This window comes from Clarias gariepinus, chromosome 21 (genome assembly GCF_024256425.1).
Source record: "Clarias gariepinus isolate MV-2021 ecotype Netherlands chromosome 21, CGAR_prim_01v2, whole genome shotgun sequence".
In the NCBI taxonomy this organism is placed as follows: Eukaryota; Metazoa; Chordata; class Actinopteri; order Siluriformes; family Clariidae; genus Clarias; species Clarias gariepinus.
Genome location: NC_071120.1, coordinates 21,397,593 through 21,417,378, shown reverse-complemented (window position 1 = coordinate 21,417,378; position 19,786 = coordinate 21,397,593). Strand labels below are relative to the sequence as shown.

Here is a 19,786-nt window from a genome sequence, read left to right as displayed (position 1 = left end):
AAGACAGTGTGGTACTTGGTGACGGTGGTATGTAAAGCTCTGCACTTCGAGAATAATACCAATCATTGTGTCAGAATTGTTTATAATAACAGCTATTAGAAATAAGGTTTATTGAGTCAAAGCCAATACGACGTTTAACCTTGTGCATTGTCATGTTTTTAGCAACGAGTTAATACGTAACCGAACGCGCAGAGAAAACGGCTCTGAACTATATACTATACTAAGTCCAAATAAAAAGAAGAATGTGACACCGTAAAAGTAATGATTTTCGGAACAAAATAACGATACAGACAGATGTTATTGCTCCAAATTGTGCTGCAGACATTCCATTAAACTTCCCCTTTACCTCCAAAGTGCAAACACAGCCTCTGCTCCCTCGAGGACACATTAAAAAATCCCTCCACGTCATTAGGTGTTTGCTTAAATCCAAAATATTCCATTTATTAAACCTCTTAAATGAGATGGAAATGTGAACTGTAGAATAACATTGTAAATGAGGCTTGTGACTTAATTAGTGAAGCGATAGTCGCCAGGGGGCAAACGCTGAATGAATGTTTTAACGGCGAGCCTGGGAGTGTGACTGCGCTCGGTTTTTTTTTCCCCCCTCCTAATTCATTTTTACGGGCCATGTTACGGGGCAGATAGCAAAAAAAAAAAAAAAAAAAAGATAGCAGATTGTTCCTTTTAATTTCATGCTTACATACATGCATACTTTGAATAGAACTGAAGCAATCAGTCATTCAGTAAAAACTGCACTACAAATGATTAAGCCCTGGAGAGACAACGCCGCACAATCCGAGCAAATAAATGAAAGAATTCATTCAATTCTCAAAGACATATTTCACATACAACACCTGGCCACTAAGAGCTGTAACATGTTTGCATAACGACTGCCGCATGTTTAACCCCTAAAACCCGTTTGCAGGTCCAGGCTTACATTCCTCAAGCCTATAACCACATACCTTTCCCTATAAGTTTACGCTGTAATACCTGAGTTTAAGATGGATAACTGAATAATACGCTGAGGGTGCATGGAACGACTGAAATTACACTTTGGAAAAAAACAAAACAAAACATTAAAACATTGCAAACTCAAAAACTTCAAGCGAGGAATGTCAGGAATGGCCAGAGTTTTGACAGCAAAGCAGCATTAAGCAGACTTACAGCAAAAAAAAAAATAATAATAATAACTGATCTCTGTTTAAACATCCTCCCAACAGCAGGCTCTGACGTCCGACGGTCAAAAAGAAACACTACCTGTTGACATTGCATGTTTGGCAGGCAATGTACGTCAGAGATTCCCCTGATTCTTTTTTTCCCCCCATTTTTTTTGACTCTGCAAACCCCAGATCATTCAGTATATTTCTGCTTTCCATTGTCTGGTTCTGTCTACATTCTGTTCCTGTGACAAATGGTGGGAAGATGTTGGGCAGACAGTGGTGTGAGGTCTAAGTTAAAGAAATAGACACAGGCCTCGGGAACCTACGTAACCAATCATTTTTCTTTTTTTTCTAAGAAAACATCATGAGGCCAACGATTCTAAATGTTTGCATATCCTGGCAAGAAAAAGTGATAGGTCTAAATATACAGTACAATGGAGAAAGGTATTACCTGTCCCACATAGGGCAAGACAATACGACAAAAGACCTATGTGGACTGGGTTCATTTTACATAGGCAGGTGGTATAAAGTTGTTATTTCCAGTGTATCTCTGGAATTTACCATATATGTGCACATGGGAAGATTACAGTCCATAGACAGATCTATAGGGTAAGAACAGATTTCCAGACCTCCACCTAGGACCATCTGTAGTCCAACTTGGGACAGTGGAAGCCAATGGCGATTTACAGTATTTATTGGTATTCTGTTTCAACTTTCACACACACATTCACACACTACAAGCAATTTGGAAATGCCAATTAGGCTGATCTGAGTGGTAGCACTGTCGCCTTGTACCTCCAGGTCCTGGATTCGATTCCTGCCTTGGAATTTGCATGTTCCCCCCGTGCATAATGGGTTTCCTCCGGGTTCTCCGGTTTCCTCCCACACTATGCAGATTAAGACATGCAGATTGCGCTAATTGGCGTTCTCAAATTGCCTGAGTGTGTTTGAATGTGCGTGTGGATGTTGACTGATTGGACAGTCCCTGGTTGGACTACAAAGTTTCCTAGATGGATGGATGGAATCTGCACGTCTTCGGACTGTGGGAGGAAACCGGAGCACCCAGAGGAAACCCACCAAGCACAGGGAGAACATGCAAACTCCATGCACACAGACTCTGAGGCAGGAATCAAACCCGGACCCTGGAGGTGGAAGCCAACCACTAAGGATACCACGGCCAAGAATAGATTTACAATCTATATAAACATCTGTAGAGATTACCCAGAGATTATTCTGTCTGAAATGAAATGCTGTTAAAGATTAAATACCATGAGAAAAAAAAAAGGTTTTCTTTCTTTCGGTGAACCAAGTAGTTTCCATGGCAAAACAATAAACTACAGGCAGTGCTTAAATAGGCTTTAGGAATTTTAGGTAAGTTAATGATTTACTAGCACAGGTAGCCTATGAAGTGTGTTCGAGTCCAACTGGGACTTTACGGGTGGGAAAAACTCCCTTTGTTTCTATTCGTATTCCCCTGCTACACTAATGCACGTATCTCAGCATTTCCCAAGGTGGAAAGTTGCCAAGATCAGACTGCCTGCTATAGGTCTGAAACGCCGGCCTCCCAGGAACTCCTTTAATAATCCGAACGTAAAAATGGCTTAAAGTGAGGTCAGGACCGTACAGTGGATGTGGCAGTAACTCTCACCTGAATGACTGTGTGTATGGTTCCCACAAATAGATGCGTCTCTTACACAGGTTGGCACAAGTTATCCGTTGATTTTCAAGGATCACTCACTAAATGTTCACGGGAACGACTGCAGTGGGCTCCGAGCCACCTTGGGCAGGATCGTCATTCCTGGACGGGCGTACGTCCTTCTTTAAAACATTTGCACCGCTCAACCGTTTTACTGCGGTTGCGAGTCTCATCACCACCGTACTGCGCTTGAAGTCTTCTGTAAATGCCAACCAGTTTTAGGCACGCATTGGCAAGAAGTCCCGGTTTGTCTTGGACGCTCCTTGTACATTTTATGGTCATGTGACCTATAAGCTAGCACAACCACGTTCTTATAATAAGGATCGAAATAATCACCCAGTATTAAGAGCAGATCGGAATGACGTTTTTATATCACGGCAAGCGCGCATAAATCATATAAACAATGTCGTCACTGTATTTATACATAGATCTCTTATCTAGTGCAGATTAATCATAATTACTACAAATGTCCTTTAGCAACGTTAATTAGTAAACATACATACAAGTTCAGGTAACTTATTCCATTCGAATAGCATCATCCACAAAGGTTAATGTTAACGTCAATGTAAGTGTACCTTAGTCAATGTCATTATAACCAATAGTGCACAACAATATTATCAGACTAATTATTGTACTAATCACCAGGCAAGGGTGTATCCCATATATCTAAAATCTCTGGCTGAACAATGCAGAGTAGAAACCCCTCCATCCCTCTGTGGTTAGACAAAACCTCGAAGAGCTCAAACAAGGGGAACACGACCATGACTACATAATATCTACAAAATTCCAACCATTTTTATGCCCTTTTTCCTCCCTGTTTAGTCACACCATTTGCTTCTACTGTTACCTGGAATTATATGGTTGGGTGAATTTTCCACTGCATAAGTAAGAGACGTGTGACGTTATTGCTCAGTGTCTGCATGGTTTATTTAGCGATAATACAATCAAATTGTTTTCTACTCAGGCTTTTTTCTTCAGTAAGATATTCCACTGATAAGTCTACAAGACCACGGCAAATACTTTCGACATACATGACTGACGTTGCTCTGTTTTTCTTTTTTGGTTCACTTGCTTTGAGTGAGACAGAAAGTCAATTTTTCACTTACAATCTTAATTGAGTCCACGGAGAATTAAAGGAACCGGTTGGAGTTCTTTGGAAAGCATTGTGCAGCTTATTGCATAATGCTTTGCCACACAGGAATTCGGCTCTACGAGGCACTGAGGATATGCGCTGACCTTCTGGGCTACATCACCCCAGGCAGCTGGGCTGCTTTACACTCTTATACCGCATGCTCTGTTGAGCCAAAGGTAAAGAAAATCCAGCTCATTAGGTGGGAGACCCCAGGGCCTTTAGGCATACTTTACTATTCTTTCCTAATTCCTAAGCTGGCTGTGACAAACTCAAGTCTTTCTCTATCGCTGGGCGAATTTATGAGATATTTATGGATGTAGACAATTGGGCAGGTCAAGGGCACCTCTAGATGACCTCGAGGAGACTTGGCTCAGCGGGGTCCCGCAGCTGGCGCAATGAAGTGGCTCAGCCCCAGCAAAGAAGGGGGGAAAGCAGTCATCAACAAGGCCTGCTGCATTCCTCAGCGCACCCCGGCCAATGTCAACAGCTGCGGGCAGCGCCGAGCCCCTGCTGCTGCTCACCTTGCCGGCGGCTCGACGGCATGCTGAGAGTGAAACCCTCCCGCTGCAAAAAGCCCATGCTGCGGCTGAGGCTTCCACCAATCAGCACATGTTCCACTCCACTTTAAGGCAGGATTGGAGGTAGGGCCAGTTACAGCAGGTTTAGTAGCTGGATGGACAATGCTGGACAAATAAAAGTGTGTACGCTGGACCAGTTAAACATCGCCATTACGTCTCAAGCTGCCAGGATCCGTCCGCAGTTCCAGACTTGCATTCCTTACCCCTGTAATTACATACTTTTTATATAACTGTCACTGTAGTGACTGAAAAGTTCATACACATTATTGAAAAATAGGATTTACAATGAATAACTCAATAATAGGCTGAGAATTTAGGAGATTTACCTCTTGAATGCTTTGCTTATTATTCGGTGACACTAATAAGAACGGTATGTAGTAATGAGAATGACAATGTAAGTCCGGACCTGCCGACATGTTTTAGGAATTTAAAGGGCTACATTTAGGTGTACAAAAAAGTTTATTAGAGTCCAAAAAATGGTCTTACACCTGCAAATTTCTAACAACTTGCACAACGAAAACCATATTAAAAAGCTACAAAGGTTTGGCATATGATTACGGACAAAGTTATTGTCCATGCCGGTTTTTAATCTTTATTTCAGCCATACGGTACTGTTCGAGTCTTCAGCTACCCCTCATTTCTTCATATTAAATTCAATTAAATTAAAGAAATGGGAACAGAAGTTTTTATTGCAACAGGCTGCAAAAATCATTGGACAGCCTGTCGCAGGAGATTAAGGGCACGAGGTGAGTGTTTGGTAGGGGTAGCTCAGTGGTTAAGGCGTCAGTGGTTAAAATACAGTCCGGAAGGTCCCTGGTTTAAACCCCAGCATGACCTGAGTCCTTGAGCCCTTAACTGCTCATAACGAGATAAAAATGTAATTCATTCTGAATAAGCCTATGCTAAACACTGTGCCACTAGTGCCTAAATCTATAAATGCAAAATCGGTTCTCTGCAGCAACCTCATTTCCCCTCTCGTCCATTCCCATCACTCAGCAGCCAGCATCAGCAGTATACTAATCACCGGCCTGATCTTCTGTCATCATCTGCACCTCTTCTGCATCAGCAGGAGTCCTTCACCAAGCCTGGAGAACTATTTCTAATCTTTGCAAAATATAAAGAAATAAGGACATGGAGTCGTTTAATTCCCGCTCACAAACAAATATTCATTCAGCCACGTTACATCGATGTACTAATAAACGTCACTTTTTTTTTCCACAATATGTATGATTTCATTCTCGACAGAAGGTCCAGTACTGGCCTGTAAACTATCTCAATATGATCTATCCATTGTAAAGATAATTGAAAAGATTTGGCTGCATTTTACAGCCAAGCCAGGGTTTAGCCAATATCATCCCTGTCACGGACATGAAACTCGAGACGCCCCAATCAATATAAATTTCACATCTCTATGGAAGTGCACATTCCTTCCCAGAAATGGGATCCGTTATATTAGCCACCATGGAGTGAAACAACAGGGACAGAGACATTCATCAAAAAGTGAGCTGAGGACGTTTCCTTATGTTTTGCTCACTCCCTGCCCTTTAAAACCACTGATTGTCTGATATTAGTCCAACGATGAGCTACATTCGCTTCTATATTTCCATTTTCCTGTGGTACTGGTCAGGGCTGGAATCGGACGTGCTGAGACCTGCAGCACAGCACCCCAGATACCAGTGACACAAGCGTCAGGCGAGGAACCACAGTTGCTGCCGTTCAGCCTCTGGACTTATTGCAGACACTTCAAATGGAAGCAGATGTTGGACTACAGAGGCGTCGGTGACCTGATCTAGCTGCGCACACCCACTTTCACCCGTTCTTTTTCCCCGTCTTTTCCAGGATACTCTTCCCTCAATCCATCATAAAACCATCAAAGTATAAAATAATGCAGGGGAAGAAATGCGGCGTTCCCCGAGCAGCCAAGTCTCAGCCTACGTCGCCCTCGTTTCCAGGTGCAGGTTGCACAGGCACTCCAAACCACTTACAGCAGGCGGGGAGCGTGCCTTTTAGTGGGCGGATGGGGGAGGACATGCCTCGCGTGCGTGTATGGGATGAAGGACATTTTTTCCACTAAAATGCGTGCAGACCACAGCACAGCAACTTTTAACATCCATCATTTGAACAAGCCCTTGTTCCACTGAATGATTCTACAGCTGTGACTCCGAGAGGACAATTCCCCATATAATCCATTTAAATATTGTGTTCATCATGAATCACTTTGAGCTGGGCCTAGGAATCAAAGAAATGGCAGCATATGTGCTGTGCGTTTGTGTTACAGTCAAGGGTTTCGGGGGGAAATGAATTCCTTTTATATCTATGGCAAGCAGTTATCATGTGAGGAAATTCAATATCAGGACAGAGTCATGTTTTTCATGGAACATGGCTTATCTCATGGTTTCACTGGAAAAGCAGCTAAATTGGAAAAGGTACAAGGGAAATTACAGTTTAACGTTTTCGTTACAGAAATGAAGTTTGTAGATAACAGTCTTTACCTGACTTTTTGGTCCTTAAGCGAAGCATCCATTCCACTGACATAACTGTCAGGTGTATTGACTGTAATTTTTTTGGAGCAAGAAATAGCAATGTTCTACATAATAATAATAATTAACATTTTTATTGATCACAGTGATTCTGTCACTGTAAGTTAAATACAGAGCACTAGTGCCACCTAGTGGTTCACTAAAGAAATTTGTAAATCTCTCATATATATATATATATATATATATGTACACACACGTATATATATATACACATGATCTAATAATGTGTAGATCTAATTATCTTCTTCAAGTCAGTGCCTCATCTCTATTTTCCTTCATTTATGTTCCAAATATATATATATATATATATATATATTGGTGCTAACAGGACAATCTCCACTAATACAGTTAATTTGAATTATGAACAATAGCCCTAATGATAATCATCTCCTCCTTTTCTCTGGAAGTACATTAGCCCTCCATGGTGACAAAACATCTCCATAGTAACTGGCATCTGGGTTACCACTGGTGACGGAGAAATGTAAAACCTGTATGCTTTTGTTTTAGTTCTGCTACAACTCAATGTGAATATTGATTGATACTGCATGTATAATACTTTTAATTGCAATGGGCTTTTTTTTTTTTACACGATAAAGCTGATGAGATACTCTTACTGACACTTTAGACAATGAGAGAGAGAGAGAAAAAGAAAGCGAGCAAGATATACAGGATAAAATAAAGGATGATATTTTCACACTGCAGTTACTTCGCAACATAATCCTAAGCAATATCAGGCTTTGCACGCAACATCGTAAACCATGTTGCCGCAAAAGCCGGTGCTGGCAATACAGTGGCTACTGTGATTTACAAGCCTGATTTAATTTTGGTCAGCAAATGCAATTGATGCAAGATGGCTCTTCTGGACAGTTCTCTGAAAGGACTGTTGTTGCGCTGGAGTCTGGTCTATGTCTGAGTGGGTGTATGGACAATTATAATTCCTGCTCCCACGCGAAGGCAAGCAACACACACTGAGGCTCAGCGCTGAACGCATTGAGCAATACACAAGGCCAAATTTTCATTTCGATTCCTTCAGCTGTTCAACATTAAAACAAACAGTGAATCTGCCCACAGTTAAAAAATAAAAATAAAAATCAGTCACCCATCAGAGATGCGCTGATTTTACGCCAGGCTAGTAGTCGCTATTTATCTAGCCCATAATTGAAGTGACAAACTATAAAACTGAAATTGATAAAACATGCATGATTGAGAAACCACCCAGGCATACAACATACCCCTTTATTACATGTACTAAGAAAAAGAAATACAGAACAGTGTGACAAGTTATTTCCAAAGCAGTGATTATCTTGTGGTAACTTTAATCCATCTATTACAAACAACAAGTAACAGGTTCGAATCCGGAACATAGAAATCACCAAAGAAGAAGAAGAAAAAACACTCTACTGCAACAAGCAGGGACACACCAACCCGAGACTGAGTAATGCCAGCGGTTCCATACTGCCTGGACTGGACCTGACATTTCCCAGTCTGATCCATGATCGCCATGAACGCTTGCTGCATTGATTGACACGCAGATATCACACACGAACATATCTCTTATTAAACAAAGGCTTGCAAAAAGAGAAGGAAAAAAAAAAGAAAAAAAATTATAAATCAGCTCGGTGGCTGTCATAGGGGATCATCAGTAACTACAGAGCTTATATTAAAGTCGTATTGAAAATGGAAAGGAGGAGAGAAAAAAGAAATAGGCTGGGATTGGTGCATCCCTAGCAAACAAGCTCAAGGAAAAAAAGAAAAAAAAACAACCACACAAATCTTTTTTTTCCTTTTTTTTTTTTTTGCACCCAGATGCCAAAAAACAGAAACTCTAAAAACACTCTGCCCCACCCAGCCCTCCCACCGAAACACAGACGAATTTTATAATCTTCTTATTGCGTCATCGATGTCCGACATTTGTTCCTTCAGCTGGTTCCACTGCTCTGGGTTCAGCGAGATACCTGAGGGTGATTCGGTACAATTAACATGCATTTAAAAAAATGGCTCAAATTAAATGTTGAATTAGCATCCCCCTTATTGAGACAGGAAGGGACAGAGATTATTCAGGTCTTCAGTATTACAAGCAGAGGCGGAAGGTAACCAAGGACATTTACTTTAAAACTTTATCAACTTTGACATTAGTGGATACTTTTACTCCACTACATCCTAGAATAAATCTCTGTACTTTCTATTTTACTACATTTACACTACGTGTGACATAACTGCAGAGGCGTGTAGTATTTGATGCAGTAATATCGCCATCTTCTGGCTTTAATGCAAAACTGCAAAAAAAAATTAAGCATTTTCAAAGGTTGGAAGAAGTGATAAATAGGAGTGGAAAGAGAGAGAGACTCCTAATATGACTTAAAGACAACAGTGAGTTAAATACAAGCTCAGTACCCTTCATACTTAAGCAAATTTAAAAGTAAGTACTTTTACTCAAGTACAAATGTAAATTGACATTCTACTTTTACTTGATTATTATTTGACTTTTACTTAAGTATACGATTTGTTCCCCACTGCTTGCAGGTTACAGTGCGTGTGAGATTTCTTTTTCAACAAAGCGCATCACAACGCTTTCAGCAACACTAAATTTCCTATTAAATGCATTTTTTCTAAATTCAGAGACATTCAGAAACTATCCAAACCCATACAGCCCTCACCATGCAACAATCTAAACTTAAAGTCGAAGATTTGATATAAGGTTCTGTGTAATTATATCTTATTACACCATCACTCAGTCTTAATAAACAACGTATAAATTTATACCACATTTAATACCACATTAGGGTTAAATGCCTGATTTAGTCATATTAAATTATATATTTTTTCCCATCTAAAATTGTTTTAATCATCGTAAAATTGTCAAAGTAGTATAGTCAGAATATTCATTTAAAAAACGTAACACATACAATATGCACCCACACACACTCCCCTTACAATCTCTTAAAACAAAATGATCAGCTTTTTAAGCGCATTGCATTAAAAAAAGCAAAAATTACGTTTGTAATACTTATAAACGAGTTTATCAGACATTACCTTTAATATTTGCTTATTGCCTGTACACAAGGTAACACGGAACATTTATAGAATGCAAGACCTGTGTGTACGAGTGTCCAGTTTCATTCAGAAAACCTACTTGATGCTAGTCTAGTCAGGAATATGGTATTTGCATCTAATTATTAATAAATAATCCTACATTGTCTAATTACTTTTGAATCAGTAAAAATAGATATAAGTCTTAAATAGTTACTGTAATAACCTTTGATTTAATACTTAATGCAACGTTTCTTTTTTAATTTATATTAAAGCAGAAAGTCTGCACTTTATACACAACATCTCGATCACTTAGAGAGGCAAAAATATAAAAGAATAAATTTAAATACTTGTAGATCTGAGTGTACAGAATATAATCACCTTTTTTGCCAGGTTTCATTTCACCTGATTGGTCCGTCCAGTATTCCCTAATGTCAATCAACACCTTTCCTTTGAAATCTCTGACGCTGACATATCGCATCTTCCCAATCTGAAACAGACATAACTCAGATTAATGCCATTGAACATTTGATAACCGGAAAAGAAAAAAAAAAGAAAAAAGACCATACAAATTAAAACTGAGACTGTAGCATAGATGCGGGTTATCTGTTTTATAGATGCTGGAAAACTTAAGTTTTTGAACTAAGCTTTAAAACTTTTTTACATTTTTTGAAAGGCTGCACGACAGCATGGGTTCTCTATAACGGGTTATATGATAAAGTTTCAGTATCAATAAAAGCAATACAAATGACTTGCACGTATAATCCTGTCCCAAAAAAAAAAAAAGCAGCTAACGTCTAACAAAACCACGGAAGGAATGTTAATGATCTATCATTAATCTATTATTTAGTGCTTAAAATTTGACCAGTTTAACATTGACTGATCATTTTGAATAACATTTTTATGCTAGCTAGAGGGTTTAAGTATTTGGGCTGCATTAATTTCTCTTACACAACTAAAATGTCAGGTACAAACTTGTACGGCTAGTTTCAAGGAAAGAAAAGAGTTTAAATTGTAGTAAATAAAGCGTCAGGGGCAGTGTTGGGTCAAACGGTTAAGGATGTGGGTTACTGATGGGAAGGTCGGGGGTTCGAGCCCCAGCACTGCCAATTTGCCTCTGTTGAGCCTTTACGCAAGACCCTTTACCCTATCCGCTCCAGGGGGCGCTGTAACCCGACTGACCCTGCGATCTGAACCCCGGCTTCCTAACTAGAATAAGTGGGAAAATAATTTTACTATAAGGTACATGTAACAAATAATTTAACGTTATCATTGCTAGATTTACCCCAGTGGGACTGCAGGATCATCTTAGCTAAATTTTTTGCACAGAAGGCGGGTTGTTTCTTACATTATACCCATTATATTCTGGGTGACAAACATCACATCATACTGTAATGTACTTACATGCACATCAGTTTTAACTTCAGACAGACTTGAAAAAACCTGAACTTATACCTTTAACTTATATGAATCTTGCTTATTAAGGATCATCAGATTCCTGATTGTTAACATGCTCAAACACTTGTTAAAAAAATTTGGGATTAGAATTTATGAGTCAACCCTAGTTTGCGCCATCAATCCTAAATTCTAACCCTGATGATGTCACAGCTCTCTGCACCCCAAAGCAAAGGGAGCTATAAATAGTAGGATAGACACACATTTATAGACACATACATTTATTTACAGCGGCGACAGCCAGTCGTGTGCACTTGCATGTGGAAGAAGGTGGACTGCGTTTTTCTCAAGGTGTACCACGAACACAAACTTATAAAACACATATATATATATAAATAAAAAAAGATGCCTGGCTACACGTCTTTGCAAAATAAATTGAGGAGAAAATAAGTGCGGCGCCACAAAATCCATCATTGGCGAGAACGACACATTATGTGTTCTAACACACCCAGTCTCATCTCGCCTTGCTTTCCTCATTTTTACCACACACACACACTCTGACTGTGAGTGCGATTCTTTTGAAACGGATTCTGAAGCCTATAAACGTTCTGGAATGGTGGGTGTAGAAGCTTTAGTTCTCTCTCGGTCATATCTACCGCCTGGAACATTTCACAGCTTCTACAAAGCATTGAAGCATTTATAGTCCTGACCCTTAATACACAGTATATATTAACTCCTGAGCACATAAATTTTTTTTTTAACTGTCAAGGGGATGCAAATATATGTGGAAAGATGACCGAAACCTGAAACATGTTGTCGCCAGCATTGTTATCGCTCTTTGAGGAGCCGCTTGGCTTGGAGCTCTCGCCGCCCTTCTGTTTTTTTGCTGGTTTCTCCTCTTTGGTTGTCTTCTTCCTCTTAGCCTGTGACAGAAGCAGTACGTTTCATCAGATAATGAAGTTTACATTTCAGAGTTGTTTTATGCTTCATGTTGACTTAAAAGGTAATATGAAAGTCCACAGGATAGAACAGTTCAGTGGAATCTCTAACAGAAAACTCTTACGATCCTACCTTTGTTTCGACTTCACTGTCAGAGTCGCTGCCTGAGGTGGAGGACAACACTTCTTTTGACTTGGGCATGCTGAGGGGAACAAAATGACATGATTACTGTCAACTTTAAGCCAACACTGCCCCCACATGGTGATTTAAGAAAATGCAATCTTCAACATCGAAGTCTTAGCCTACATGCACGTCTTGAGCCCTGTCATTTTTTCATATTCTACTTTCGAAGAGCCCAACAATCTAGTATTTTTAATGTAGTCTTAAGAAATCATTCTCCAGACTTTCCTTTTCAGTCCAGATCCTGTTTCAGAGGAATGTTACCTATGAATCATTCAAACATTCAAAAAAAAAAACATCTTTAAATCTTAAGTCATAAACCAGTGAGTAACAGGTGCAGATGATGACAGATGATCAGTACAGTGATGATGCTGAATGCTGAATGGTTGGAACAGACGAGAGGGGAAATGAGGTTGCTGCTGAAATTAATACATAAACTGCTCATTTTTAAACTGCATCTTTATGCACTTTGTAGCTTGTCAGCTTTCTTTTTTTCAACCTAATCATTTAATTAGATTTAATATGAAGAATGTGAGGGGTAGCTCAAGCCGTTTGCGCAACAAACCAGGCTTTTGTGATCTCAAGACATTGAGTAACTTTGAGATCTCGAATGGTTCAAAAAATGGTGCTGAAAAAGTGTTTAATTACTTTCTGTAAAGACATTACATAGAGTAACATCATAATGTCCCTAGAAACCGGGGCTTTTCGAAGGTGGAAATGTGTTAAAAACTTTGTGTGTGACACCATATCCAGTGACTTAATTGTGCTGATGGCGCAAGGTGCTTGGGCCCAATCATCGCTGCTTGTAACTATATTTTTATTCATTTATTTATTTAGGATTTTCTCCTACCACATGGGATGCCGTGCTGCCTGCCAATGTGTGAACAGTTTAGAGGACACCACCTGCAGGATTATAGAGGAACTGCAACATTTCACCACCTCAAATGCAAACATAGATTAACAATAATTTTAAAAGACTGATTTTTTTTTTTGGGTCGAAAATATATTTCGGAGTCAGTGTGGTGATAAATTAATTGCCACAAAAAAATATAATAAATAAATTTATTTTCCCTTCTCTCTGTAGGAATAAAGCAGCTCAAATGTGCGTCGAGTTAAAAACTTGGACGTGAGGATATAAAGATGACTTGTCCTAAATCTAGACCAGATTTAGTACTAAAGCCTGCCATGTTCATTATCCATCAGTGAAATGTGCTTAAATTGCCCAGTACTTACTGGCCTTTTTTTTTTAAGGTTCCCTTCAGATTCATTTTGCGGATCACTGCCTGTTGTAAGAACCAGCATGCACTCAGTCACACAGGGTCATTTATTTACAACAAAGAGGGTTCTTACGAGTAAAAAGGAGACTTTTTGCTAAAGAGGAAGGGTGGAGTTGATGGGTTTTTAGCCAATGCTGGAAGTGGCGTGTTCACAGAATCGCGCTCAGGTCCGACAGGCACACAGCATTGACATGCCAAAGTATTTTAATTATATTGTATTTAAAGTGAGTTTTCAGGTAGGACAAACTTGAGAAACAAGATCCTTGTCAAAAGTGAGGAATGGATTCATCTTTCATAATGAAAACTAACCTCGTAAAAAATATTCAGCATCTCGTTAATGATACTTAAACCAAAGCATAAGCGGCCACTTATGAAGCAGTCAGGCCTTGTTTTTTACATCATTATGCAGATTGGAATCAGACTGCAAATCATTTTTTTTCTTCTTTTTTTTTCAAAACCACATCCAAAAGTGGTTTGAAACCAGATTCTAACCGGATTTCTAAAGATGTGCCCAAGTCTTGATGTTCTACTCGCTCAAATGGAATTCCAAACTGCCCATTATTTCACTCGCAACTCAAAGTTAAAGTTCAAGTCCACGCAATCACATGGTACGGGACAGGGATCCGTGATGAAAACTGGCTGAAAAATAAGGCAGGAGATGATGGAAAAAAATGGAGCTGTTGAATTTAAAGAAATTGTAGAAAGTTATGCTTTATGAGGTCACAGAGGCTCTCTTCCTGCTTTTGTCACCATTACTGCTATGTATATAAAAGTTGTGCCCTTGAATTTTCTTGACCCCGGGACGAAATGTGAAATGAGAGGGAATGTACAGAAACATAGCGATATATAGTGTATGAGGAAATACTGTGATGCACATGATCCTCCGGCATCGTTACCACAGCAACCGATGCAGATAGGTCGACAACATGACAGATTTGGGATGCCAGAGTGAACTGAGCGAATCTTATCTGATCGCTTTTCAAATAAAAGTGTGAACGTCAGTCCTTAAGATCAGATTTGTGAAACAAATCGGATTAGACTGAACAAGACCTAAAAATGTTTTCTGAAACAACAGGGGATGAAACTAACCACCATATGTAAACCAGGGACGGTGAGGAATTTTATTATTTCATCAAAGGCCACGGTAATTCCAACACTTGTGTTACATCATGAATTTTAAAAAGCACACATTGAGGTGGCTTTATACCAGATTGGTGGCTTCAGTACGAACGCTTTAAAGTGCGACTGATTCATTAATTTATCTTGACTGAATCCGGGTCTGGGTTGGGAGTTATGACAAAGAAAGGGAACCTGAAGAACCCATAGAAAACCCACACAGACACGCAAAGAACAATAAGAGAACCCAAGCTCAGGAGCTTCTGGAACTGTGTAGCATCACTGTGTTCTTCTCCAGCACTATTTTAGGAGTCGTAATAATGAGGAGAATATTCCGACCACTTCTTACAAGCCACAAGGCATTCCTATAAATTAGTGCACAAATTATGCCCCCTGGCAGTTACTGAAAGAACCCTGGTGTTCAACGGGAACAGCAAGTATCCTGCAATGCAGTGGCACGCAAACCGCCTGGGTGTGGCACCGAAACTGATCTAAGCTTTGTCTAATCCAACAGGTTAAAAGATCCAGTGACCTCCCACCTTAATCCAGACCACAACCCAGAACAGTTTTCTTCCCATGATGTGGGGAAGGGCACTGGTTCTGAAATCGGCATAGTGTAGAATCTCAAGCACACTCATGATGTCACAAAGGAGTGCTTTGGCATTTGTAGGAAATGGCATTTGAATGGCCCAGTAGAGTTCTTACACATCAAGATTATGTCACATTTGTCACATGTATCTTACAGCCAAGTGAAATGATTTCTTCCCAGTTAGAAAGCTGGGGATACAGCGGCCCTTGGTGCAGACAGGGTAATGGGCCATTCTCAAGGGCTTAACAGTGGCAGGAACCCCCGACTTTCTGATCAGTAACTTACAGCCTTAACCTTTTGAGCCACCACTGTCGCCAATATGTTCTCAATTATCTTTGGTAATTAATTATCTTAATTAAAATGGTCTAACAGAATAAACGGTTTTGATCCATTGGAAAGGAAATAAAAAACATTCAATACTATTATGTTGTTGCGTCAAAACTCAGGTAATCTCTTAGCTTACTGCTGACATCTTAGGAAGATCGAGATGAATTGAGGATCAGTTGAATGGGAAAAGATCAAAAACTCTCTTTTCAATAAAGAACTGCACGGGCCAGTCAAACACCAGGGCCCGAAAGGCTCAAGCTGTCAGACAAAATGATGATGATTCACAGGTTTACGTGAAACAGGAAGTTCCATGTTAGTATTTCAGGCGGTAAGTTAGTAATAGCAAACAGGTGGCTTAGTGGTTAGCGCTGTCGCCTCGAACATTCCAGGGTTCGATTCCCGGCTCGGGCTCTGTGTGCTTGGAGTTTGCATGTTCTTTGTGGGTTTCCTCAGGGTACTCCAGTTTCCTCCCACAGTCCACAGACATGCAGGTAGTGTGTGAATGTTGACCGGAGGACCCACCACAGTCATAAAATGGGAATAAATATAATGCTAATCAGGATGCTAATCATTCTAGTGCAATGACAGAGGTTCATAGATAGACAGATGGATAAAAATGAGTAATGATGCATTGATGTCATTATTATACAGAAATAATCCAGGTTAAGTCTGCACTTCTGCCTTGATATGCTCCATGGTTCATTTATATTCTACATGAATAAAGATAAAAACCTTAGCTAAATCATCTTTTTAACATTACATTTATGAACCATGTATGAATGTGCCTAAGTAGCTTCATTGCTAACGTGGGTCACGAGGCCTGCAAGTACAATAACCGTTAGTACCAAAAAAAACACACTCTCATCACATTAGGTGCCATTTCACATTAATGCCTTCACTCACTTCCGGGTGCTGATAACATTAATATCATCAATACAGTTATATATAACCTGCCTGCTGACTTACGTTAGATGATGCAGTTAGCTAGCTGGATGTTCACTCAGTCTGTGCCGTGGATTTGCTTCTCACACAGACACACACACACAGGGCGAGAGATCACAGCATTGGAAATGTAACGGTCGACGTACATCACGTGGACGTTATTGACCAATCAGAGTAAACGTTGGCCTACGTCGGGTAAAAGAAAGGTCACGTTAAATACGTCGACTGAGCCGCCATTTTGGAGAGGGAACTTTTTAAACGTACTTGCATTGACTGGAAAATTGACAATGGGTGTTGTACAGGGATTCAAACAGGAAAAAGAATAAAAGATTTTCAATGACATATTTGGTTTAATATTGTCGATTATATATTATATAATATTATATATTAGAGATAAAGTCAGAGAGGCCAGATTGAGGTGGTTTGGACATGTGCAGGGGAGAGATTGTGAATATATCGGTAGAAGGATGCTGAAGTTTGAACTGCCAGGCAGGAGGTCTAGAGGAAGACCAAAGAGGAGATTTATGGATGCAGTGAGAGAGGACATGAAGTTAGTTGGTGTGAGAGAAGAGGATGCAGAGGATAGGGTTAGATGAAGGCAGGTGATTCGCTGTGGCGACACCTGAAAGGGAACAGCCGAAAGACAAAGAAGAACAAGATATATTATATAAAATTATATTTAAAAAGGGTGAGAGATGCCTTTGACATGGTCAAAATATGAAATACTTTGTCCATGCTTAAAGATTGACATAAACAATGATTTTTGCTGTGGTAGAGACAACTTTTATGTTATAATGTGAGCGTGAAGCAGTCGTCCCACACCGGCTGTAACAGTAGGTAGCGTTGGTTATGGCAAATAAGGGACCCATCAGGCTAAGCTTATAGCTACTGAAACCCTTGATTCATCTGAGGAGCTCTACAAGTGTACACGACAGGCAAAAGTAGGGGAGGGCAAAATATTTAGCGCAAGGTTGGTAATGGTGGCCGGTGTCTGTACAGGTTGTTCCATGACAGGAGTGTCACAGGTGTTCCAAACAAAATTTAACAGTAGGCAAAGGCAACATCAACTTTTATGTCATAATGTGACGTAACAATACATGGCCTAATCAACTTGTGTCATACTTATGTCATACTATGTGCGTGTCATGTGCATTTCTCAATCACACCACACAGGAGTAATATCTTTTAAACATTGACATTGACTGGACAATCATGGACACATTCATGCAATACATATTTACATATCTGAAGCCACTGCACATGTCACTTTTCATAAGTCACTTTATACAATACATGTTCATCTGCCATTGCACATGACACTTTGACACTCTGCCACTTTGACACTTTAAAACATTTTAATGCCACTTTAAAACATTTTAAAACATTTTTAAAAATTTATATATATCCCCCCCCCAATATTCCTATATTTCTATATTTTGTGAAATTTTTACATGCCCTTATTTGTACAGTTTGTTTATTTTACTAGTTACATTTATTTTCCTTTGTATTTCATTTATTTTTATTAATATTTATTCCTTATATATAGTTTTTATTTTCTTTCTAAGGTCACCGACGGTCGTACAAGCATTTCACTGCATATCGTACTGTGTATGACTGTGTATGTGACAAATAAAATTTGAATTTGAATTTGAATTATGTAATACTATGTGCGTGTCATAGGCGTTCCTGAATGAAAAATATTTATGTATATAAAACAGAAATTCTGTTTTCCTGGGCAATAGGTAGTGTTTGTAATGATTGCATAGGCATGTCCATCACAGGTGTGTCACAGGCGTTCCTCACCGAATGCAAGAGTAGGCAGTGTCATCATTAACTTTTTCCATGTCATACTGTGAGGTAATAACATATCTTCATTTGAATACAAGATCATCATTAGGTGAACGTACTGAAATAGTAAAGCTCTAGTATATATAAATACTAGAGGGTACCTGTGACTCCGTCTGCATGCATGCAGGGCCTGATGCCTGCGTGCTACCATTACATGCAAATGGAGCGTGTGGTCAACTCGCTGCTGCACCTCCCTTCCTACACAAATATTTTAGCAGCTCATACTTCTGCCTCTTGTATGTGCCGTTGCTGCGGCCACGTGTCAGAAAATGCCTGTAACATGCACACTGTATGATATAAAAGTTAATGATGACGCTGCCTACCGTTACATCTGGTAAGGAACACCAGTGACACATCTGTGATGGAACTAAATGCCCAAACACAGAAAGTCACAAACATTCAATGGGGCAATTAAATAACATTGTACTTTGTTTTAACTATTCCATTCATACACTCTCAGCATGTATGACCAGCATTTGGTGAGAAATGCCTGTGACACGTTCACAGTGTGACCTAAACGTCTGTGACACACTACCTGTTAAAACAAAGTTACAAAGTCACAAAGCCACGAATACCATTTTAGCATCTATGTCACAATGTGAACGTGTCAGAGACATTCCTCACCAAATGGTGGAGTTCAATTCCTAGTCACTGCCCAAACCCCAGGCGCTAAATGGAGTGCTGCTCCCCAGCCCAGATGAAATTGAATAGTTGTGCCAGCCACCTGGAAGGGCATAAACCCCTGTGCCAAGTTGTGTGTGGATTGGCTGGTCTGGCGTGGCAACCTCTCAATGAGAGCGACCGAAAGACCAGCATACAGTATATAGATTAAATATTACTCTTTCCCTAGAATATATATATATATATATATATATATATATATATATATAAATTAAAAAAAGAGTTAACTTGAAATCTATTTAGAAATTTTTTAAATATTCAAATGCATTAAAATAAATAAAAAATGTTCACTCGCCCGTTCTTCAGAAACTATTTTCTGTTGTAAAATTCTATTTAGCTAAAATATCACAGTTCTA

At 39.6% G+C, this 19,786-nt stretch overlaps 1 protein-coding gene across 1 annotated transcript; it reads right to left on the bottom strand.

Annotated features, from left to right (window-relative positions):
* Positions 1 to 8,328: 8,328 nt before the first annotated feature.
* sub1b (SUB1 regulator of transcription b) lies at positions 8,329 to 17,043 on the bottom strand. The gene is made up of 5 exons (XM_053481143.1): positions 16,926 to 17,043; positions 12,603 to 12,672; positions 12,335 to 12,454; positions 10,518 to 10,626; positions 8,329 to 9,061 (listed from the first exon to the last, which is right to left on the bottom strand). Exons 2-5 carry the CDS (start codon positions 12,669 to 12,671, stop codon positions 8,982 to 8,984), a joined length of 378 nt encoding a protein of 125 aa, XP_053337118.1. The 5' UTR covers position 12,672; positions 16,926 to 17,043; the 3' UTR covers positions 8,329 to 8,981.
* Between the last annotated feature and the right edge of the window lie 2,743 nt (positions 17,044 to 19,786).